Source organism: Cryptomeria japonica, chromosome 10, assembly GCF_030272615.1.
Source record: "Cryptomeria japonica chromosome 10, Sugi_1.0, whole genome shotgun sequence".
NCBI lineage: Eukaryota > Viridiplantae > Streptophyta > Pinopsida > Cupressales > Cupressaceae > Cryptomeria > Cryptomeria japonica.
The window spans coordinates 490,415,870-490,441,859 of NC_081414.1; the positions used below are offsets into that span (position 1 = coordinate 490,415,870).

Consider the following 25,990-nt stretch of genomic DNA (forward strand, 5'->3'; position numbering starts at 1 on the left):
AAGTTTGACTTGATTTCCTTCTTATCTGTCCACTTGGCGTCAAAACCCTAGGAGAGAGAATCTTTGCCTCTGGAGGAACTTTATTGAAGTTTTTCAATTTTCCACACCTTGAAGGAGATTTTCAATGCTTTTCCACCATCTCCTATATTTTAGGAACTTTCCTAAAATTTAGGACCCGGGTCAAGGAGAGAGAATTATCTCACGGATCCAAATCTGCAAAAGTTTTCAAATTCCGACAAGATTTGGCGTCTAAAAATAGATTTTTCAAAATTTTTGCTAAGGGGATTTCTTGCTTTTCATTCCATTCCTGACCTTCAAATTCCCCTTTGCCTTGAAAAATTCTTGAATCCTTGATATGGGCGTGGATTTCATTGTGTCAAGGAATTTGCTCATTTTTTCACTTCTTCCATGCCTTAGTCATTTCAATACCCTCCTCAACACTTTGGGCGCTATTTTCCATTGATGGTGGATTTTCATGTTTTGGAATTTTTCCTTGAAAACCTCATCCTAGTGCCCTACCTGACTTATAGGCACTATTTTCACCTTGGCTTGGAATTCAATGCTTTTGGCATTTTCCATGACTCATCTCCTTTAGCGCCCTCTATTCATCCTTGGGCGGAATTTTGACCGAGTCATGGAATTTTTACTAAGTGAAGTTTTCCATGACAATGGAGTTTTAGCGCCCTATCTACCCCTTAGGTGTTGTATTGATACTTAGGAGGAATTTCACCTTTTTTCAATTTTCCTTGGCACAAGCATTTCGGTGCCATCCTCCATGCATGGGCGCTATTTTCCACTGAGGAGGGAATTTTGACTTGGGAACATTTTTCCACACCCCTCTCCTTTTGGTGCCATAGCTCTCCTTTGGGCGCTAAATCATAGTGATGAAGGAATTGATAATTCAATGATGAACGGATAGTACCAACCGGTACTGAGAGGAGGGGGGGGGGTGAATCAGTACAGACAAAAACACAATCTTAAACCGGTTTGTCAGGAGACACTGTGCATTGACAGAAAAACAGTAACCCCGATCTTTAAACAGAGTACAACTGGCAAAACCCAGAATAACTGAGACAAGCATAAACCGGTTGACACTTATCTTCTCATACAATCTAATACTTCATTTCCATTTCACCCTAGTGCATGGACAGGTAAACTATCATCAAAGACATATATGTAAACAACTAGATCAACATGATTCACCACTTGACAGAAAACAACATATCATCACATGAAAAGGACATCACATGACACATATTTTTCACGTGGAAACCCAACTGGGAAAAACCACGGTGGGGATGAATACCCACAAGCTGTTTTGAACTCTTTATAAGTCTGCTCTGTTAGGAGCCTTGTCCGATTAAAGACTGATACAATAGGTTCTGTTAGGAACCGATCCTGTTAGGGATCACCCGGTTAAGGGATGGCTAGAATACCTGGTTAAGGGTTAAACCCTGTTAAAGGTTACCTTGTTAGAGGATTTCAAGAACTCAATGGTTTTGAGTCACCCTGTTAAAGGATTTACAGCAAGCCGGTTAAGGCTACCCTGTTAAGGGATTTTCCAACTGTTGAGGTGGTTAGAGATCAACAGGTATTACAATGATCTGGTAACAACACTCAATGCCAATGCAGATCCGCTTTAGCTCCTCTTCACCTTCTGCACTTACACTCTGCTGGTATCACTTCTCTCCTCTGGTCTGGCAAGAATCACGTATCTCTTCACTTGGATACTCACACACAACTTTTGCCAACAACCTCAGAAAGAAACACAACATCGACCTTATAGGAAAACAGAGAGGTCGGTAGCACAAACCCTCAACCCTAAACCTGTTAGGTTAAGGAATTCAAACGGTTCAATTCTGATCGTTGAGCATACTGCATTAAAATGCAACAATCTTGATCCAATCTCAAGACATTCTCCATCGTTCGTTTTCCACCGATTTCATGGCGGCTGATAACCCGTCACGCGTTATCACCGTTTACAGGCTTCGCACATTCCCGAGGTAGATGGGAACAATCTCCTTCATGCAAGATCCTTCATGCGCACAAGGCTGACGTGGCAACACGATTTGTTCTTCGTTACAATGCTAACTCATCACACAAAGTCACCGGTTGAGCAACACAAGCTTGAAGCACTTCAACCGGAAACCCTGAAGTTGAGACTACCAACCGGTAGTCATACAAAGCTTCCACGTGCCGGTTCCTATAACCATATGCCGGTTTACCTTGAACAAACACACCGCTTCACAAATGCCGGTTCACAGTGTTGTACCGGTTCTCATATATACCGGTTCTCTCTTCAACATATTGACATCAATGACAACATACAATGTCATTATGTCCTTATACCGGTTCACATAATGCCAACAGGAATTTGATTGATTTTGATTTTCCATGCTTGGCTCTATTTGGCGCCTTATCTCCTCCTTGGGCACTAATCTCCACTGGTGATGAAATTTTGCAATTGTGAATTTTCCATGATCCCTCCTGTTTAGCGCTCTACTTGGCAGTTGTGCGTGGATTCCACTAGATGAAGGAATTTCATCTTTTGTTCATTTCCGGGCTTAGAGAATTTTGATGCTTGCAGATTCAAGATGCCATTTCAGGAATAGAGGTGGATTTTCCAAACTTAGAGAAATTTGATCAACGTTTCTACTCCTAGAATGGATGCTCACACAGCCAAATTTTGATCATTCTACCTGCTTTTCTGACTTTTCTGGATTTAGAAATAATCGTGAAAGCTCAGTCTTAAATGTCTACCTGCGAGGAACCTGCCACAAATTGACTTTCCAAAAAATAGAAAGTGCTTCAAATGTCAAAGTTAGAGCCAAAACAAGACGCAGGGTGACTTACAATAAATAGAAACTTACTGTGTGAGGGAAAAAGCGAGACTAGGTTATCATGTCCTAATCCTACCTCTTGTCACACATTACGGAATACGAAAGAGCCTAGAGGTATCACACAATTGGCTACTTCTTTTTGTGAAAGAGAGAGCCACGGGCTACCTATTAGGGTTTCTATTCCTTTGTTGTAATTGAAAGGTAAGATTATGCAAGTTCAATTCCTAACCCTAAAATGCAAGTATGAGCTAACAACAAGATTGCAGAATTGAACTTAAACAATGGAAAGCTGTAAACACAAGGATAAAACAAGAATGCAGATGCGTACCCGGAGTCAAAGTTTGACTGAAAATGTTCGGGACGGGGGCGCGGGCGCCACTGTCCTGATTCTGTCCCGGAACTGCACCTGAAACTGCTGTTTTGCACTCTGGAAAACTGTCTGAAATGCTGTCTGTCAGGAGGACCAGGGCGCCCAGCGCCTTTGTCCCAGGGACCAGGGCGCCCAGCGCCCCTGTCCTGGCAGGACCAGGGCGCCCCACGCCCCTGTCCTGGTATTCTGCTCTGCAATTTGATGTGGGGTGCTGTCTCGACCTGCTTTTTCCGGATCTGCAACCTGCGGCGTCGTCCGAGTCTCGAAACCTGCACTTATATCTGAAAAAGGTGTTTGGGCGGCTATATAGGGTTTTGCCTTAGTCAAACCCCCGCTTCGGTGATTTCCACCTCCACGAATAGCCAAGTTGTATTGTAAAAGTAATGTGTGTGCAGACCTTGTGTGTGTGCAAGATCTAAAATGCAAGTAAGCAAACTAGAGCAACCTAGAAAGTAAACCCTAATTGCTTGTTAATGATAATGTAAATGCTCTAAATCAAGATGCAAAGTGATCTAAAGCATGAATAACTGAGATATTGAAGCTTATGCAAAGACATGAAAACAACATGAAATCATACCCAACCCTCAAGGGAGGAGTACAAGCCAATCTTCAGTCGGTAATCTCCTATTGTTCTTCAATGTCTTCCAAGCCCTAAATGGATGAATGGAATTGTTAAATGCTTGATAGAGGGATGTTGAATGTTGTTGAAGTCTTCACAGATCTGCTCTTTCGCTGCATATGAGGTTCCTGAAAACAAAATTCGGATCCCTTCAAATGAAGAAAGAGAGCTCTTATGTATGAAACCCTAGGTCTCAATTCCAATTTTTGGCCGACCTAGAGATTGAATATCCCGCCAATTTCTTGGGGTTAAGCTTTATTTTATGATTGGATCGCGCTCCTAAAATTTCGGGAAAAATGTTCGGGACCGTGTGCACTCCGGGCGCCACGGTCCCGACAACTTTTCACCAAATTTTCAGGGCCGTCAGATATGATGATTTTAGAGAGAATCCCGAAGTTACAGGTGATTTCAAGATGTTTTCACCCCCGAAATCAAGCCCCCGAGCTCAGAATAGGGCCTAATTAGGGTTTTTGATTAAGTAGTGTATTGGAAGAATAAAATGAAAGGGGCACGCTTTAATGAAAGGGCCCGACTTTATGATGTGGAAAATGATGAAATAGAACCTTTAGACCTAATTAATTTGATTAATTAAGTGCTAAAGGGGAAATGTAATGTAAAATGCAACTGTGCCAAGGCGGGTGCTAAACTAGGTGTTAAATTGTACTGCTTTAGCAAGTGCGTACAATTTATGATGTTACATTTAGCCCCCACTTTAGCGGTCATATGAGTACTACGTGCATATGCAAGCTAAAGTACAGAAAGTAAACATCATTTGAAAAAGGATATATCCATAAGTTGTCGGACGAAGCTCCCAGCGGTATCTGCAGTACATAGTTAGGAACCGCACCCTACAAAACACACGTTAGATCACAAAATCACCTAATGCTTACTAAGGAAGGTGATGAAATTTGCGAGTAGCTATATGCCCCCCCCTGTTTCGACTTGCTTATTAGGGAGGTGAAACAGGGTAGCATGTTTACTTACGACAAATTGTGTAAGAGAGTATTGATGAGGGATGTTCACTGAAAAGGCTTCATCAGAGCACTTTTTGGAATATCCCGAGAATAGGGGAGCGAAAATACGATTCCTACGCAACAAACGGTTCGAAAATCGCATCTCCCAAACTCAAGTTATGATGAAATGAGTGATAGAGGAAAATTAGGGTTTTGAAAGTAAATGTAAAAGAATGAAAGTATATACCTTTGAAAGTGACATTTGCATTTGTCACTTTGTTGATTCTGAGTATTGTTCATTGCAGCGGAGCCCACATAGCCATCATCATGCCTTCACGACGACCGGAGCGTCCCACGAGGATTGAGATCATGCGACAGGCCGTGATCGACGACGAGCCACTGGACGAGGTGAGTTGACTGAACGTTGACTTTTGATTTTTTGCATTTGACTTTCTGTGATCGTTTGCGGGCCCTGGATCCAGCAAGCAGTGACAGATATCTCTACGACAGCGCAGATCCCTAGTTCCTCACAGGTTGCTTATAGACCTCAAGGGAACGCGGGTCGGCATGATGATTTGTTTTCCCCATTTCGAGTACAGGTAGAGATATGGAGGGAGAGAGAGCGGGCTTTATCAGAGGACCTTCAGCGAGCACAGCGTGATCTAGCAGCAGCTCAGGCCGAGGCTACCTCGTATCGCGCTATCCTTATGGATAGGGATCGTAGGAGTTCCTCTCGGAGCCATTCACGATCTATATCACGGTATACCCCCATGGGCCCACCTGCACGGCCGGATCAGGAGGGAGCATCTAGTCGTCACTCTCCAGCCACCAGCCCTAGGGATAGGAGATGATCTTATGATGTAGGGTAGGTCACATTTTGGATGTGTAGGGACCTACCTTTGTATATTGATCCACATATATATATATATATATATATATATACATGCTTCTTTGTTTCAAACGTGTTATCTTTAATGCCTAAACAATGTGTATTGTGATTAAAGTTAATACATTTGGTAGATGTACATGTATGTTTTGAATTTAATTTCCATGTGATTGATTTCTCAATGCTCCATGATTAAATTGATACATGTGTGACTTAATTAAAATATTTGATCAAGTACTATATTGATGATAAGGAAGAAAGTATGTATTAAGCCTACGAATCATATAACCAATGTGATTTAATTTGAATTTAAACACAACATGACATGATTCAACTTAACACATAAAAACATTGTATAATATGTCAACATAATGAAAATGTAAATCTTTTGTAATTTACATAAATGAATTCAAGACAAACCATAAAGTAAAGACACATGCTTGTCAGGAACGAAGCAATATAGATTAAACAAAACATCATTTAATTCTATTTGCTCTAATCAAAGATATGTTAACATGTTATCCAATTTTGAAGAAGTGAGAAAGGAAATAGATAAATGATAAGGAATGAGGCATTAAGCATAGTATCTTTGCAAGTGCATAGTGTTTATAGGGTCTTTAAGAGGCGTACTGTCTACATCCGCTATTTTGTAAGCACCTGATCCATAATCTTCAATAATGATATACGGTCCAAGCCAATTAGGACTGAATTTTCCCTTTTCTTCAGGTAAGGCATTCACATTGCGCTGATTCTCATAGAGCACTAAGTCACCCACTGAGAAGGAACGTTGAATAACCTTATCATTATAGTTTCGTTGTAGAGTTTTGTGATACGCTTGAATATGCTCAAGAGCATTTATACGCTGTTCATCAAGCATCTCAAGCTGTTGAAGTCTTTGTTCTCTATAGGAGTCATCATCTATTATACCTTTGAGAGAAACTCTAAGTGATGGAATCTCTAATTCTAAAGGCATAATAGCATGAGCACCATAAACAAGATTATAAGGAGTAGTTCCCGTGGCAATTCGTACACTCGTTCGGTAGGCCCAAAGAGCATAGATTAGCTGAGTACTCCAATCCTTACCATGCTTATTCACGGTTTTGCGAAGAATTTGTTCGATTATTTTATTGGATGATTCGGCTTGACCATTTGATTGAGGATAGTATGGTGTAGAAAATCGATGTTTGATATGATATTTCTCGAGGAATTGCTTCACGTCTTTATTCTTAAATGATGTCCCATTATCAGAGATTATAGTGGAAGGTATCCCAAATCGAGAAATAATGTTTTCTAGAAGAAATCGACAAATCACTTCAGCTGTAGTGGAGCGAAGAGGAACAGCTTCTACCCACTTTGTAAAGTAATCTGTTGCGGTTATAATGAAAACATGTCCTTGAGATGAAGGAGGAGAGATTTTACCGATGAGATCCAACCCCCATGCAGAGAAAGGCCAAGAAGCTACCTGAGAACGAAGTTCTTGGGCAGGAGCATGAATCGAATTATTGTGTTGTTGGCATTGGTGACATTTCTTAACAAATGAAAAAGAATCCTGCTGCATAGTTTGCCAATAATATCCCATACGAAGTAATCTTTGAACCAAGGATTTACCTCCAAAATGCCCCCCACAGGCACCTGAATGCGCCTCTTCAAGAGCAATAGGGATTTCTGATTTGTTAAGACAGCGAAGGAGAAGACCGTTATAACCCCTTCGGTAAAGAACATTAGAAAGAATGATATACCTAGCAGACAACTTGCGAACTCTAGCCCTGGTGTTCCTATTGGCGGAATCAGGAAAGGTACCATCAGTCAAGTATCTTACGATATGCGAGTACCATTCATCTGAGTCTATGAAGTCGCAACATGTCACCAGGCTGGAATCATCTACAATAGCTGGAGAAGTAAGGTTGTGAATGACAAATTTAAGATCAACCACAGGGTCCTCTAAAGATACAAGAGAAGCCACACATGCCATTGCGTCCGCATGTCGATTATCTTTTCGAGGAACAGGTTCTATGGTGTAAGAATCATCTCTTTGTAACAAAGAGATAGCAAGGTCTTTATATTGTGATAACTTGTCTTGTTTTGCTTGATACAGTCCTGTTACTTGTCTTATAATCAGTTGAGAATCTCCAAAAATATGTATGTGTTTTATATTCAAAGTTAAGGCTGCCTTTATTCCTGCTATAAGAGCCTCATACTCAGCAATGTTATTGGTACATAAGAAATTGAGACGGTAAGATAAGGGAATGGACTTCTTTGTAGGAGAAATCAGAACAACACCTGCCCCCGATCCCGTACGACACTTAGATTCATCAAAGTATAACTCCCAAGTTTCATCTTTCTCTGTACAAAGGATGAAATCGTCAGGAAAAGACTCAGGGTTAGGGAAGGAGAAAGGTGAAGGGGCCTCAACTAAGTGATCGGTCAATGCTTGCCCTTTAATTGCCCTTTGTGAAACAAATTTAAGGTCAAATTCAGTTAACATCATAACCCACTTAGCTAGGCGTCTTGATAAATCAGTTTTAGAGAAAAGATGCTTCAACGGATCAAATTTTACCATGACGTGGACTTCTGAATTTAAGAGATAATGTCTCAATTTCTGAGTCGCAAACACCAAGACCAAGCATTGTCTTTTTATCGCAGAATATCGGGTCTCATAATCGAGTAAGGTACGACTTATATAATAAACCGGACACTCCTTACCATCTTTATCATGTTGTGCCAATAATGCTGCAAGAGCATGAGAGGACGCAGCCGTATAAAGAAGGAAGGGTTTAGAAGGTTCAGCCGGTCGAAGGATAGGAGGATTAGCCAAATACATTTTTAAATCTTCAAATGCTTGCTGACAATCCTCATTCCATTGAAAAGTGATATTCTTTTTGAGAAGTTGAGTGAAAGGAAAAGTACGATCTGCAAGTTGAGATACAAACCTACGAATAGCTTGAATTTTTCCTTGTAAGCTTTTGAGTTGAGACACATTTCTAGGAGGTGGCATGTTGACAATAGCATCTATTTTCTTAGTATCCACCTCAATCCCACGATGCGAAACTATGAATCCTAATAATTTTCCACTATCCACACCAAAAACACATTTTCGGGGATTCAAGCGCATGTGATATTTACGAATCCTTTCAAAGATTTGACGAAGGATCTTAATATGATCTATGCGAAGAATGGATTTGGCTAAAACATCATCAACATAGTCTTCTAGAATCTTATGCATGTAATCGTGAAAGATAAGGGTCATCGCTCGTTGATAAGTTGCACCGGCGTTTTTAAGTCCAAAAGGCATCATTATCCAACAAAACGTACCCCAAGGAGTGGTGAAAGCAGTTTTGAATTGATCTTGAGGGTTAATGAAAATTTGATTGTATCTTGAAAAACCATCCATGAAGGATAATAAGGCATGTCCTGCCGTAGAATCAACTATCATGTCAATGTTCGGAAGAGGGAAATCATCTTTTAAAGAAGCCTTATTTAAATCTCGGAAATCGGGTCACATTCTTATTTTATTATCTGGTTTAGCCACAGCGACAATATTTGAAATCCATGGGGAATAATCAATAGGGCGGATAAATCCAGCCTCCAATAACTTTTCAATCTCAGCCTTAACAAGCAAAGCCACCTTAGGATTCATTTTTCGAATCTTTTGTTTCACGGGCTTAGCATCAGGGACTAAGACAATATTATGAGTAACAATCTTAGGATCTATACCAGGCATGTCGGAGTATGTCCAAGCAAAGATCTCGGGGAATTCATGCAATAAATCTTCATATTGTTTTTGTTCCTCTTCATCCAAACATTTTCCAATTTTAATAACTTTTTCTTCATTGCAAGGATCCATCTTAACATTAGTGGTGTCACTTATGAGAAGATTACTTTGTTGAGGAGTATCCTTTAGCTGAGGGAATTCTTTCACAATCTTATCGTTATCCGTCTCTTTTCCAAAATAGGCTTCAGTGTTCAAACAATAAGGGAGTCCCCTATTGTGATGATAACGAGGAAGAGTATCATATGCTCCTAAAAATTCAGCTAAAGCATCATCAGTAGGGAAAACATCAAAAGCACAAGCACACGAAGGATCCTCATCAATGTACTCGGGGTGTTGCATTGATAGAGAGGTAGAAATAGCATTAACACTAATACAGGGTCTTCTAGAAGCTTTAGTGCACTTACAGGGATTATAGCCAAGTCCAAAGGATGGTTGTGAAGATTATTCTCTAGAGGAACCTTTATTCCTTGTTCGTGAGCGCCACAACCATTTCCATGATACCCATGCTTAGCAAAAATGCGAAAACCACGACCATAACGATCAGCCATTTCAGACAGAGAAGGTGGTTTTTCATAAGACAAAGAATCAAACTCTTCAGAATTAGAGGTGCGGGGAGAAGAAGTTTGAGAAGCGGCCACAAAGTTATTACTCATAGGTTCAGGAAGTGTTGATTGATTTTTAGCTTCTTCCTTCTTTTCAGCTTTAAGCTCTCTAGAAGGAACCTTATATTCACCTACAAAGGTAGGATTAAAATCAAGGGATCCCCAATCGTCGTCTGCGAGAACCTTCTCAGGATCAAAATCCTTCTTATGTGTAGTTTCAAGTCGAGAAGAGTCTTCTTCAGGAGCTCCAGACTCATCCAAAGAATTTTGATCATCAGAGAGCGAGGATTCACCGATAGGTATCTTGTTTAAAGAGTCACCACTAGACGAGGGCGGCTTAGAGGCACCCCCTTTGGAAGTAGATGTTTGCAAACAAGCTTGAAAATTGGTATCACCTATCAAGGTATATGTCTTATTGTTGTAGATAAACTTAACTTGTCTGTGCAATGTAGAGGGGACAGCTTGCATACTGTGAATCCAAGGTCTCCCTAATAACAAGTTGTATGTTAGATTTCCCGACATAACATGGATAGGAGTAGGCAAAGTAACAGGCCCCACTGTGATGGGTAAGGTGATAGTACCTAATGAAGTTTTAGCCACATTATCAAAGCCTCGAATAGGACGAGAGTCCGGCTCAATTAGAGATGTATCCACATTCATCTTATGCAAAAGATTAATGCTACACACATTAAGACCAGAGCCATTATCTACTAGTGTTCGTCTTATAGCAGTGTCTTTCATGATAACCACAATCATCAAGGGATCATATTGATGTTGGATTTCACTAGTAGGCAACTCATCTTGGGTAAACACAATTTGAGCTTTAGGATTCATCATAGAGTTAACCAAAGATGCTATATTACTAGATGTATTCGGTGGAGGAACATTCAAATCTTTCAAGGCATCTTGTAACATTCCATGATGAGCGGAAGAAGTTTGAATCAAATCCCAAAGGGATATCTTAGCAGGGGTAGCTTTAAGTTGTTCTATGAGATCATATTCCTTGCCAAGAACTTGTGAAATACGCGGAGCTTGCGGAAGAGTTGGTTGAGGATTCGGAAGAGAAACTGGAATAACAGGAGGAGGACTAGGCTGCCTATTATTTCTGGTATGATAAGTATGGGCAACCGCATGATAACTCTCTCTAGTTATTTGCTTGGCATAACTATAAGGACTTATAGGTTTTCTTCCTTGCACAGTGATGATTGGTTTATTCGGAGTACGAAAGGAATCATGATCATACCCTCCTTGGACAGTAAGGAGAGGTGATTTAGGACCTTGAAAGGTGGGAGAAGGATAAGCACCTTGGACTTCAAAGAGAGGCTTTTTATGCTCATTCAAGTTTATCATGTTAACCAATTTAGAGGTTTTGTTTTTGTTTAGAGATTTCGATAAAGCCACAAAGTCATCAAGAGCATCATCCAACAAAGCATGATCATATCTATTAAAAGGTTTATCTTTTGATTCAAAAGGAGACATCTCCTCATAGAGGGGATTGTTGAAAACAACCATGTTACTAGATTTAGTGGAAGAGTTGATAGGAATGTACCCTTGAGAGGACTCATTCAACTTATCTTTCTCATCACAACGAAATGGCATAGTAACAAGGTTTATGAGTTTTTGGTAAAATGAAGGTTTGGCATCTTTAGGGTTCAAAAACTCATCTAAAGCTTCATCTAATTCATCTTGGCTATACTCATAATAATCATCATAAGCATGAACATTTTGCAAATAAAAGTCGGACATTTTGAAATAAAAATTACATGAAATTTAAACACACAATGCAAAGAAACAAAGAAACACACTCCTCTTTTTTTTTCTTCTCTTTTTTTTTTTTTTTTGAAAATGAAACACACTAAATCTAGATCTAGATCTAACAAATGCAATGCAAGAGAAAGCAATAAATTCGATTTCACGTCGGGTTCACCAAAATGTGTGAGGGAAAAAGCGAGACTAGGTTATCATGTCCTAATCCTACCTCTTGTCACACATTACGGAATACGAAAGAGCCTAGAGGTATCACACAATTGGCTACTTCTTTTTGTGAAAGAGAGAGCCACGGGCTACCTATTAGGGTTTCTATTCCTTTGTTGTAATTGAAAGGTAAGATTATGCAAGTTCAATTCCTAACCCTAAAATGCAAGTATGAGCTAACAACAAGATTGCAGAATTGAACTTAAACAATGGAAAGCTGTAAACACAAGGATAAAACAAGAATGCAGATGCGTACCCGGAGTCAAAGTTTGACTGAAAATGTTCGGGACGGGGGCGCGGGCGCCACTGTCCTGATTCTGTCCCGGAACTGCACCTGAAACTGCTGTTTTGCACTCTGGAAAACTGTCTGAAATGCTGTCTGTCAGGAGGACCAGGGCGCCCAGCGCCTTTGTCCCAGGGACCAGGGCGCCCAGCGCCCCTGTCCTGGCAGGACCAGGGCGCCCCACGCCCCTGTCCTGGTATTCTGCTCTGCAATTTGATGTGGGGTGCTGTCTCGACCTGCTTTTTCCGGATCTGCAACCTGCGGCGTCGTCCGAGTCTCGAAACCTGCACTTATATCTGAAAAAGGTGTTTGGGCGGCTATATAGGGTTTTGCCTTAGTCAAACCCCCGCTTCGGTGATTTCCACCTCCACGAATAGCCAAGTTGTATTGTAAAAGTAATGTGTGTGCAGACCTTGTGTGTGTGCAAGATCTAAAATGCAAGTAAGCAAACTAGAGCAACCTAGAAAGTAAACCCTAATTGCTTGTTAATGATAATGTAAATGCTCTAAATCAAGATGCAAAGTGATCTAAAGCATGAATAACTGAGATATTGAAGCTTATGCAAAGACATGAAAACAACATGAAATCATACCCAACCCTCAAGGGAGGAGTACAAGCCAATCTTCAGTCGGTAATCTCCTATTGTTCTTCAATGTCTTCCAAGCCCTAAATGGATGAATGGAATTGTTAAATGCTTGATAGAGGGATGTTGAATGTTGTTGAAGTCTTCACAGATCTGCTCTTTCGTTGCATATGAGGTTCCTGAAAACAAAATTCGGATCCCTTCAAATGAAGAAAGAGAGCTCTTATGTATGAAACCCTAGGTCTCAATTCCAATTTTTGGCCGACCTAGAGATTGAATATCCCGCCAATTTCTTGGGGTTAAGCTTTATTTTATGATTGGATCGCGCTCCTAAAATTTCGGGAAAAATGTCCAGGACCGTGTGCACTCCGGGCGCCACGGTCCCGACAACTTTTCACCAAATTTTCAGGGCCGTCAGATATGATGATTTTAGAGAGAATCCCGAAGTTACAGGTGATTTCAAGATGTTTTCACCCCCGAAATCAAGCCCCCGAGCTCAGAATAGGGCCTAATTAGGGTTTTTGATTAAGTAATGTATTGGAAGAATAAAATGAAAGGGGCACGCTTTAATGAAAGGGCCCGACTTTATGATGTCGAAAATGATGAAATAGAACCTTTAAACCTAATTAATTTGATTAATTAAGTGCTAAAGGGGAAATGTAATGTAAAATGCAACTGCGCCAAGGTGGGTGCTAAACTAGGTGTTAAATTGTACTGCTTTAGCAAGTGCGTACAATTTATGACGTTACACTTACTAAAAAAAAGTGTTTGATTTTCAGTGAAACGAAGACATTCCGGGAGGTAGTGAAATCCTTAAAAAATAGGAACTTTCTAAAAATAGAAAGTTGCTCAGAATTCGCTCAAATTTCACGTGCTGGATCCTTAGAGGGTCCTGACTCCAATGGAACATTTAGTTTTCGAAAACCCTAAAAGGAAACTCCTAAAATCTAAAACAAATGCAGAAGCATATGGATTTCAAAGAATTGATTCTTTAACAGAATGAGCAAGACGCTCATAAATACTACAAGAATATCTACAAGAATAGCAAGTTTCTAATAAGAAACTGCTGAGAAGATCGTAGACGATCTAACTAAAAAAGAATATACACTATTGAGTAATACTAAAATTAACATTATTTTAATATTCTATTACCCTCCCTTAATGCTCAATCTATTAACTACACCTATAGACCCCCTGAATTTTACAAATTTATCAGGACCAAGGGGCTTGGTGAAGATGTCTGCTGGTTGCTCCGAGGTAGGAACATACAACAACTGAATGGATCCGTCTTCAACCAGCTGTCGAATATAGTGACAATGAGTTTCCACATGCTTGGTTCTTTCATGGAAGACTGGATTCTTGGCGAGTTTGAGCACTCCCTGATTATCACAGAACAAGGGAGTAGGACCTGCCTGGGAGACATGCATATCCGCAAGCATTCGTCGAAGCCAAACCGCCTCACAAGATGCCTTAACTGCTCCCCGATACTCTGCTTCTGTCGAGGAGAGAGCCACTGCCTGCTGCTTCTTACTAGTCCATGTGACAGCACCAGATCCCAAACTAAACACATACCCTGCTGTAGACTTTCGATCATCAACTGAACCTGCCCAGTCAGAATCTGTGTAGCCACTGAGTATAGGATCAAAACTCCGAGTGTACAGAAGTCCATAATCAGGAGTGCCACTCACATAACGCAGCACACGCTTCGCTGCTATCCAATGATCAGCCTTGGGAGCTGTCATGAAGCGTGAAATGTAGCTCACTGCAAAACTGATGTCAGGTCTAGTGGCAGTAAGATAGATGAGGCTGCCCACTAGTTGCCTGAACAGAGATTCATCCACAACTGGTGAAGATGACTGAGCTGAAAGTTTGAGCCCGGGTTCCATAGGAGTAGAGGCAGGTTTGCAATCCTGCATTCTGAACCTGTCCACAAGACTTCTGGCATACTTGGACTGAGAGAGAAAGATACTGTTCTCAGTCTGCCAGACTTCAACTCCTAAGTAGTAATGTAGAAGTCCCAAATCTGTCATATCAAAGGTGCGGCACAAATCCTGTTTGATCCCAGTGATCAAATGTGCTGAACTGCCAGTAATGATTAAGTCATCCACATAGACAACCACAAACAAAATATCATTACTAGTATGCTTGATATACAGGTTTGCATCAAATGGACTCTGCTGAAAACCATGATCTGTCAGGTACTTATCAATTTTCATGTACCAAGCCCGAGGAGCTTGTTTCAGACCATAGAGTGCTTTGACTAGTCTACAGACCTTTTGTTCTTGACCAGCAACCTTGAATCCTGGGGGTTGCGTCATGTAGACTTCTTCCTGTAAGTCACCATTCAAAAAGGCACTCTTGACATCCATCTGATGGACTTTCCAACTGAACTGGGCTGCCAAGGCAAGAACGAGCCGTATGGTACTCATTTTGGCTGTAGGAGCAAAAGTCTCCTCGTAGTCAATGCCTTCTTTCTGTGAGAACCCACGAGCAACAAGACGAGCCTTATACTTGTCTAGGGTTCCATCAGCTTTGTATTTTACTTTGTACACCCATTTGCAGCTAATGGGCTTCTTCCCTAAAGGAAGATCAGAAAGGGCCCAAGTGTGATTCTTCTGAAGACTCTGGAACTCAGCTTCCATAGCCTGTTCCCACTCAGGTATACCTTTAGCCTCTGAGTATGTCTGAGGCTCAAAAACACTGTGTATGTTAGCCATGAGAGCAAAATTGACTGTATGCTGCTGTTTGCTCTTATTACGGGAGGTTCTACCCTCAATGAGCTCAGTATCCCTGAGATCACCAATGGTCTTGGCCCACCATTTAGGCCGGAGAGTAGAAGTGCTAACATTTGGAGGAGCTGGAAGAGGCTCAGGAGCAGGAACAGGAGCAGCAGGAGGAGGATTAGTCTCCAGAGGGAACTCAGGTTGTGCATCATCGAAAATAGATTCTGCATCATCCCTCCCATCAGGCGAACCTAATGGAATAAGAACACTGTGAGGCTGATCCTCAGAACTCTGCTCAGAAGAAGGGGACTGAAAGAATCCTCTGTCTTCATCAAATACAACATCACGACTGAAGATAAGACGTTCAGTGTCTATATCTATCAGTCTGTAGGCCTTGTGGTGATCACTGTATCCTGTCATCATGAGTTTCTGACTTTTGGAATCCAACTTGGAGCGCTTAGCATCTGGAATCCAAACATAGGCAACAGAGCCAAAAACATTCAGGTGGCTGATCTTAGGCTTCCGACCAGATCAAACCTCTTCTGGAGTCTTCCCCTTAACAGCCTGAGTAGGGGAACGGTTAAGAAGGTAGACAACAGTAAACACTGCTTCAGCCCAATACTTATTCGGAACACTCCTGTGTTGTAACATGGAGCGAGCCATCTCAACAACCGTACGATTGCGACGCTCGACAACACTGTTTTGCTGAGGAGTGTAGGGTGTAGTCAATTGGCGTTTGATGCCAAGGGTATCACAGAAGTTGGAGAATGCAGAAGAACAAAATTCCCCCCCGTTATCTGTCCTAAGAGTAATGATGCTACATCCAGACTCTTTTTCAACAAAGGACTTAAACTTCTGAAAGATACTAAATACATCTGATTTGTGTTTAAGAAAGTACACCCACATCTTTCTACTAAAATCATCTACAATAAGCAAAAAATATTTGCAACTAGTAACAGAAGATGTATTCATAGGACCACAAATATCAGCATGAAGTAATTGAAGTACCTTAGATGCGCGCCAAGACTTTCCATGTGTGAATGAAGTCCGATGCTGTTTGCCAGCTTGACAGGCGCCACATACTCCAAGATGCTGAGTCTGAATATCAGGTAACCCTGAAACAAGTCCCTCCCGAGATAGTTGAGAGAGATACTGAATGTTGAGATGTCCATATCTCTGATGCCACAAAGTGCTGAGAGGAGAAACACGAGCTGCCAGAGCCACTTCAGGAGAATCACCAGTGTCAAGAAGCCTATATAGGCCATGATCCTCTAGACCAACAGCAACAGTAAGACGAGTCTCCCGATCAATGATGGAACACTTGTGAGCACTGAACACCACATCTAGCTGAGGAGAATTCCTCATAATCTGGTTGACAGAGAGCAGATTAAGTTCCATTCCAGGAACATAGTACACATTCAGAAAAAGGAGTGTCCTGCCACCAGACTGTATCTGAACAGTGCCTTTGCCAACAACTGTATACTCCTCACCTCCGCCAAATACAACGGAATCACTGAAAGGTGAGAAGTCTGTAAACCAGTCACGCCGATGAGAGAAGTGACGTGATGCACCAGAGTCGATGTACCAAGCAAAAGACCTGGCATGATCTGAAGACCTCTTAGCCATAAAGGCATAAAAGGCAGACTCCTTCTGCTCGGAATGTTCAGCAACATGCGCCTTTTGGTGTGACCCTCCCTGCTTCTTTTGTTCAGAAGCGAGCCTCTGACGGCAATCTTTCTTCATATGGCTGTACTTGTGACAGTAATTGCACTGCACATTCTTCTTCTTAGCTCCATCCTGTGTCTGAGAAGAGCCTTTATGCTGAGAAGACTGAGAGGACTGAAATTTGCCTTTATCCTTGTGAAAGGATTGGGCTGTGAAAGCATTTTCCGAGGAGGCTGATGTAGTACCATTACCAAACTGTTGTTTCCAACGATCCTGCTGTAGAAGTTTGGTGCACAATTCTGAAAACTTCAGATCAACATTAGTGGAAGTAATATTGAGGGTCTCAATGAAGTGTTCATACGATTTCGAAAGACTTTTCAGAGTGATTACTACCATGTCTTCTTCCTCCATAGTCCGACCAATAGCTTCGAGCTGATCTCGAATGTCCTTAATCCTCGTGAGGTGTTCTTGTAAGGACATACGTTCGTCCATCATAATGGAGAACAACTGATTCTTTAGAAAGAATGCTCGGCTCTTGTCGGATGTCTCATGCAATTCCTTCAGATGCTTCCAAATGTCGGAAACTGTCTTGCCGGAAGGAATCTGCAGTAACTGATCATCAGTCACTGAGAGTTTGAGAAGCATAACTGCCTCCCGATTGCGTTCATCAAATTTATCTTGATCTGCACCAGGTGTACCAGGATTGAGCTCTTTTCCCAAAACAAGCTGGTCAAGACGCCGATATTCAAAAATGGTCAACATACGCTGTTTCCAGATGTTGTAATTGTGGCCATTAAAGCGTTGACTGCCTTCTAACATCAGATTGGTGAGAGAAGCCATTTGCACGTTTCCCAATGTATTGAAAGGTGAGAGAAAACCCAGAAGGAATCTGAAAACCAAATTCAAATCCGTTGGCTCAAAAATTGAGGCACGGAAAACGATGCACCCCCAAAAATTGGGCAACTACCCAGATTAGGTTTCGAAAAACCCACCATGAATCTGCAAGAAAAAATTATTTTCGATAAAAACTTGAAGGTAAACACCTTAATCGAAAAAACAGAGGGTCGTGGAAGCCCTGATTTGCTCAGAAAAAAATTGCGTCCCCGAAGGTGCAGATTGCGTCGCGTCGCGTCGCCGAGCGTGCAGGTCGTGACGCGTTTGCAGGTCGCGTCGCGTCGCCGAGGGTGCAGGTTGCGACGCCGAGGGTTGCAGGTCGCGACACCGAGGGTGCAGGTCGCGGACACACAGAGGTCGCAGACACACGGAGGTCGCGGACAGATGGAGCACTGGTCACGACGACTCTGCAGGTCGTGCACCACCACGAACACCGCCGAACACAGGTCGCGACGACTCTGCAGGTCGCACACCAACCATGAACGTCGCCGAACACAGGTCGCAAAAAAAAACGCGACTGTACAAACCCGCGAGGTAGTCACAGGAGCTAGGAAACTGAAAAACCCTAGATGGATTTTTAAAAACCAGAAATAATTTCGAAAATTTCCACTAATTGGAGATTAGAATTAAAAAATTTTCGAAAAAATTTCTCCTATAGCTCTGATACCATAAAACAAATGCAGAAGCATATGGATTTCAAAGAATTGATTCTTTAACAGAATGAGCAAGACGCTCATAAATACTACAAGAATAGCAAGTTTCTAATAAGAAACTGCTGAGAAGATCGTAGACGATCTAACTAAAAAAGAATATACACTATTGAGCATTAATACTAAAATTAACATTATTTTAATATTCTATTAAAATCTAGGACTGAAGACAGAAACCCTAAAACTGACAAAACGAGCCCTAGACTTAACCAAATTAGCTCAAACGAAAAGCAGACTTGATCAAAACGACCCCACTCACTTGCAAACTCAGAGATATCAACGAGACCGCCACAAAAGACCCCAAAAACAAAAACCAAAAGACCGAGAGGGCCTAAAAAGTAGGGGGTCCCCATTTGGAATGGGGTGATGTGTGATTAGGTCACAACAATAGCCAGGTAATCAAGTGCATAGATGAAGAAAACCTATCTGCAAGTAGAGACCCCAAATCACACTAAAATACACTTTGAAAACATAAAATATGATATTATTATAACATATTTATTTGTTTACACACACATATAGATATATACATACATACATACATACATACATACACACAGAAGAGACAAGAGATTGCTTGAGGTCTTTGTTTTGGGTCCTGGCTAATTCTGGCAGTGGTAGCACAAGCCACAGTAGTAGCGTACAGTTTGAATGTGATGTCTGGTGTTCTGGAAACTTCGCCTGAGGGCTGTGGAGGGGTGAGAGGCTGGGGGTGTCACTAAGCTTTACAATCCTGGTTCTTTTGTCTCAGTTGTGTCTTGATTTTGGATCTGCTGGTTGTCTGCCCCTGTTCCTTCACAGTTTATTGAATGCTTTTAGTATTTTCCCGTTTGTTAGTTGCTTCCTCCTATTAGCACATAGTGTTTATACTTCTCTACTCCTTTTGGCCTCTTGGAGGTCTGGTATGTAGTTATGGCTGTCCATACTGGATGTTGGTTAATGGTTTTTTGATATTATATGGGGGAGGGCCCATACATACATACACGTATACATACACACAGACCCTTTTCGTTGGATGGGAGGAGGATCTTGAAAGTGAATACTTGCTGTAGCTCTTGGACTGCCTCCTTCCTTACACTTCACTCTTTTTGCTGGATCTCCTTCCCAAGCTCCCACCATTTTTGGCACAGCATAGCTGCTTCCCACTAGGGGTTGAAACAGAGTTGCTTAAGACAATAGTTCGCATACTCGGACTTGACAGGACTTGGAACTTGGCAAACCAAAATTTTTCTGACCTGGCAAAAATTGGCTACTTAAAAAATATTTAAATGTCTTAGGAAAAATATAAATTCAATGAAAAATACAGTTACAAAATCTATCAAATGAGCCTAGTGGGGGTTTGGGATTAGTGCCCCTAGTGGGATCAAGGGGCAGTGCTCCTTGTGGGGATCTAAGAGCAGTGCCCCCAGCATGGTCAAGTGTAAGTTTTCCGCTTGAAAATTTGCAGAGATCTAGCTGTATCTATACTAGGGGATCTTGAATATTTGTCATATCCTTATCTGATATTGTACCAGTATCTGAATCTGTTACCTTTTTTATTTTCAATTTGCTCAACAATGCTGAAATGGTAGTGTGCATCTTCATCTTGGGAAGATAGGGCTTATAAATGTAAATTTTTTAATTTTTACAAATGTTTTTTGTTTTGTTTTTTTCTGCTCTTTTTCCCCCACTTTTATGTTGTTCCTGCGTGTGGCAAGTTTTGTAGCTAGACTCATTAGGTACTCACTAGATTCACTCTTGAAACTCACCAGAAATTTATGATTGCTATTCGGTGAGTTTTTCCTACAAAAGCTAAGCGTCAATTTTTTTTGCCAAGTACTCAGCAAGTAATAAAACTATGCTTCAGACCTTGCCCATCACCCTCTATTTTTGGATCTTCACCTTATCCAGACGTGAGTTTGACATCCTTGTTGCTCACTCCAAAATATTTTCTACTTGATGTCAAGTGAGAAAAAACAAGTTTAGGTTAGTATAAAGATATATTGATATGTTAAATTTAGATTGGATGTCCACTCCATTTTTTTAGTATTGGTAAGCGTTTACAAATATTCTGCTCATATGAGCATCAATATGAAACCAATGCAAGCTCTTTTGAGCACAACCATGAGACTAATATGAGCTCCTTTCCAGCAATCACAATAGAAACCACCTATGGAAGACCAAGAGTCGCAACCTAGAAACCTACTTATTTAGAAACTATCTCCATACTAGAAGCCAATACTAGAAGCCAATAGTGGAAGACCAAGAGTCACAACTTAGAATTCTATATTAGATGTTCCTTTGGGAATTGAACTTGGGTCTCCACATCAAGAACTCAATGCTTTAATCAATTAAGTTCAACCTTTTGGATGGGTCCACTCATATGTTACCAGGTTCGCCCCTGGCATTCCAACTGCCCTTTGCTGTTTTTCTTCTGCCATTCTGCATTGTTCCATCTTCCAATTCAATTCTGAACTATCAATTGGCATTAATCGATGATGAAGTATCATACTATTAAATGTATTTAGTTTTATAATTCTATATATTTCTATACACACACACACACACACGTGCGGACGAACCCAAACCCACCAACCCAAGGGCAAAAGATTTTGCCCGTACCCATAAACCAGGTTTGCATACCCGAAACCAGTCGGGTAACTTAGGTCCACTCCCTTGTATATGCCTATAATATTTAATTATCATTATAATATATAATAGATTTCTTTTATTTAGATAATATATTTAATACTGATAAATTAAATAAATATATATATTTATAAGCATTTACATAGTAATTAATTATACTAATTATTTATAATATTATAATTTATTTACTTCTGATTATTTTATATTTATTGATGTACACACATACACGTACATACATACATATCAGAATTTTTTTGCCTCCATCAAGCCTTGTTTTCTTGTCTTGGATAATTTGGAGTAGTACTGCAAGTGCATATAATAATAATATATCAAAATAAATATTGTCAACTCAAGTACTAAAAATTTCAATATATATATAAAAATTGAATATATGTATACCAGGTGATCTTGAAAATTTGCTGTATCCATATCTGATACTGTGTCTGTAGCTGAATCTGATACCTTATCCATTTCTATGCAAATCTTAAACATATATATTTCTATAGCATGAGTACATGTGTGCTCGATGGTTTTGATATGGCCCTGCTTGCAACCTTGTGCAACTGGTCTCATCTCTTGAAGCAACATTGGGTTCTGATGTCAATCTTTGACTCTGAGTGATATCCTTCACAGCATGATCTTGATACTAGAATTATAAGAACTTGTTTGAGTCTGATTCAGTGTAAGGAGCGGAGAGTGTTCTCTTTGTGATAAGCATCTCTACAACGTCTCCTTGACAATTTCTGTCCAACTTATTGCAGGACCCAAATTAGGATTTATGTCTGGATTGTATGGGAAATCCTGTTCTGTGGGAATATCCAATATGCACATCTTCATCCCATAAGGGAGAATATACAAATTATTAAATGTGTTGCATGTCTCTATGAAAATACCATTGTTCTATGTCCTTTAGTTCTCTTCATTATCTTATGTTACCCAAATACATTTCTAGGGCAAGCCTGATACTTGGGTGCTCTTTCTTAAATACCCGTTTAATGTGTCTTTTCAAACAGAAGTGCTGCATTTTCCCCAATAGTTGATGCAAGACATTGTGGATTTCATATTTTTTCCAACACGTGGTCCCTGGCCTTGCTTTCATGTGGATATCTGATGGTGCTGGTTCAATATGTTTGAATTACAGAGGTAATACTCTTTGCTTGCTGTTAGTAAATGCTGGTTCTTGGAGCCAGTACATCTATTTGTTTGCTGCTGTGTTGTTTGAATGTATCTGTTAAACAATTACATGATAGATAAAATATGGACGTGCCTAATCTCGCTCCAAAACCGCGCAGCCCTACCTCCGATAACTTTTGTGTTATGTGGATAGAAAAATTGCAGAACAGGTGCAAAATGGCTGTGGGGCTCAGTAGAAGCGCTGCGGCCGCTGTTCCCCACTGTCGCATAACGCGAAAGTTATTGGTGTACAACAGGGTGTTTTTGGAGTCAGAATAGCTACAGCTGTGGAATAATTATATGATACGTGAAAGAAAAAATCTTTAGAGAACAATAGTAATCAGTGTAGTTGGTAGCCTTAAAGGAAAATAAGCTGTTTTCGGAAGTGAATGCAAATATTAGATAATTGGATTATGGGACATTTCTTTGGAGAGCTGTGGAAGCTGAAAGAGGTGTGCAACTTGAGAAGCTAGTTGATTATGAATAAAGCATTTGTTGCAGGTGGATCGCCAAAGGTTGGTTTCCTCCGGAGCTTTTCGCAAGGCTGAAATGGAAGGTCACAATTATAAGAATATTTGGAAAAAGTCCCCTTTTCCATGCATGGGCCTCCCATCCGCCATGTCCCTTTCCTGCTGGCTATGCTGGGACCTAGAAAGTATTGCCTTTACCTTAGTTTGTTAGAGCTCCCATTGATACAAATAAAATTTAGGGAATGGGGCCATAACAGATATAGTTCATGAAATACTAAATTTCAATTCTGATTATGTTGTTTATTTCAATAAATCTATTCCAATCTGCGATGTTTTCTTAAAGAATGATTTCTCCAATCTGTTATGTTTTATTAAAGAAATAATCTCCAAGAGATAATATATAAATATTTATGAAAGGGAGATGTGCACATGAAGTCTGTTTGAGATAGAATTTATAATTTATTTGAATTGTTGTAAACCAGGTATCCTCAATAGTTTGTTGGAACTTAGATCATGGTTGCCCAAAAAACATTCTGTTGTATTAAGAACTTTTACATTTTCAGTATTTTGTATCTTAAGTGGGATCTTGCAGAAAATTTCATATTTATACCGAAATCCATTGAAATCTTTCTGTTTTTAAGTGTAGTATGTATGATAATTTGCTGCATTCTTTCTGAACTGGGGCAGAGTAATTGCTAATTGAAGGCAAGGATGATGCTGTGTGATAGGAAGCGCTAAAGAGGTTTAGGATTATACGACAAGCTGCTTGCAGACCATAAAAGAGGGAAAAATTATAGAGAAGAGTAGATTTTAAAGTTGGCTTCAGCTTTTATTGGTTTTTATGTTTTAGTTTCATCTGACAGTTGAGTTCTAAAAGTATTTTTCATTTTACTATTAGGGTGACCTATTGGCTGTTGCTGGAGGAGGCAGTGCTTCTGTAAAGCTATGGAATACTGCTACATGGCGAACAGATATTTCTCTTGCAATTCCCAGAGGAGAGGGTACCATTGGAAAATCATCAGACAAGTCTGGAGGAAAATTTGTTCTGGCTGTTGCATGGAGCTCAGATGGTAGAAGACTTGCATGTAGTACAATGGATGGAACAATATCTGTTTTTGATGTGGCACGTGGCAAATTTCTATACAATTTGGAGGGTCACTATATGCCTGTGAGATCTCTTGTGTTTTCTCCCACTAATTCACGGATTCTATACACTGCTTCAGATGATACACATATTCACTGCTATGATGTAGAAAATAAGAGCCTCATCTATGCCATGTCTGGACATACAAATTGGGTTCTGAGCATTGATTTTAGTCCAGATGGTCAAGCGATTGCCTCAGGATCCAGTGACAGGACAGTTAGACTTTGGGACCTTTCCATGAGGGCATCTGTTCAAACAATGACCAATCATACAGATCAAGTGTGGGGTGTAGCATTTCGTCCACCTGGGGATCAAGGTGGGAGAGCAGGCAGACTCGCAAGCGTTTCTGATGACAAAAGTATATCATTGTATGACTTTACTTGAGCTTTGTTATCTGCAGAATTATGATTTCTGTTCGCCTATCTAGTTAATGGAAAGCTAATGGCTTCTCCTGCCACGCTAGAGAAAATTGCTGTTTTGTATGTTATGTCAACTAACGAAGTATCGCGCCCATGTTTTCCTTCATTGGTCTTAGTTACAATTTATAAGCATCTTACAAAAGTCTGGAATTGATTTTTTCAGAGGATAGAAACCTACAGATTTTACTATTCAGCCTAATGAAGAACATGAAAATGTTATCCAGAAATCTTATTGGACTTTTCAGAGTTTATCTTTTGGACTTTAGATTGGCGTTACAATATAAGTAGCATGAATTGATTTTTCTTAGTTTTTCCTTACCATTTTTCCTAAACAGGGGACCACCATGCTGCCAAACCCCTGAACTATCGATGAACAATTTAATTCGAACTTCCATTTGACGTTAATGTGCATCACGAGTATTGTTTGTACTTTGTAATAGTTGTTCATAAACGATGGATGGCTATTATCTGTTACCCTTCAGGATGGTCTCTTTTTCATGAATCTTGTCTACCCAACTTCCAACTCTCTGTTAACTGTTGAGCTTCATCCTCCTTTTTTCTGTCATGCATTTCAAGAGTTGATTCTGTTATGCTCATTCGTAGGTTGGACAAACTGCAGTTTTGAAAGTTCTTAGCTCTTGGTACCACAAATCCCAACTTTTCGTACAGTTCCACAAATATTGTTTTCTGAAATTTTCCTTTACTATCAATGGGGAGAATGAACTCCAAGTTTAATGGGTTTTGTAAGTTAATGCCACTTGTGTGTTTCTTGTCATCACAAGCAGCAATGACAGGGGAGAGCAACCTTCAGGTTCAGCCCGATAGAAAACCAAATGCTCAATTAGCTGCATGAAAAGCAAAGGAACCCAATGTGTCCTGAAGAGATGTCCCAAATAATATATATCAGAAAAAATTTAACTTGTCAAGTAGACAATTTATCCCTGGAAATCCTTTTGAAGTGCTTCGAAGAAATGCAGAGGATATGGAGTGCCTAGCACTAAAATTAATAAGACATGGATATTAAATGGTTGAACCTGATACCAGTACGATTTTGAGGGTTAAGAATAAAGATGATGGGGCAACTTTGTGAAGCCATCCAGTTCACCTCAAGCCCTTTATCCCTACCTGCTAAGGTCACAACTAAAAACTACTATCCCCAGAACATCCTAGTTGACAAAATGAAACGAAAAAACCATTCTATGATTTCTGAAGGTTCACTTTTATCTTCCACAAAGAAAAATTGTGCAAAGAGAACAGATATGGGAGGTGAAAAAGGTTAACC

The 25,990-nt window shown here is 40.4% G+C and overlaps 1 protein-coding gene across 1 annotated transcript in view; it reads left to right on the forward strand.

The window, feature by feature from the left end:
* LOC131039375 (WD repeat-containing protein VIP3) overlaps window positions 1-24,959 on the forward strand; it is a 60,262-nt gene extending 35,303 nt beyond the window's left edge. Inside the window, exon 2 of the mRNA XM_057972107.2 lies at window positions 24,044-24,959. Coding sequence (XP_057828090.2) covers window positions 24,044-24,673 — 630 coding nt within the window. The 3' untranslated portion in view covers window positions 24,674-24,959. The remainder of the gene's footprint in view (window positions 1-24,043) is intronic.
* Window positions 24,960-25,990: the final 1,031 nt, after the last annotated feature.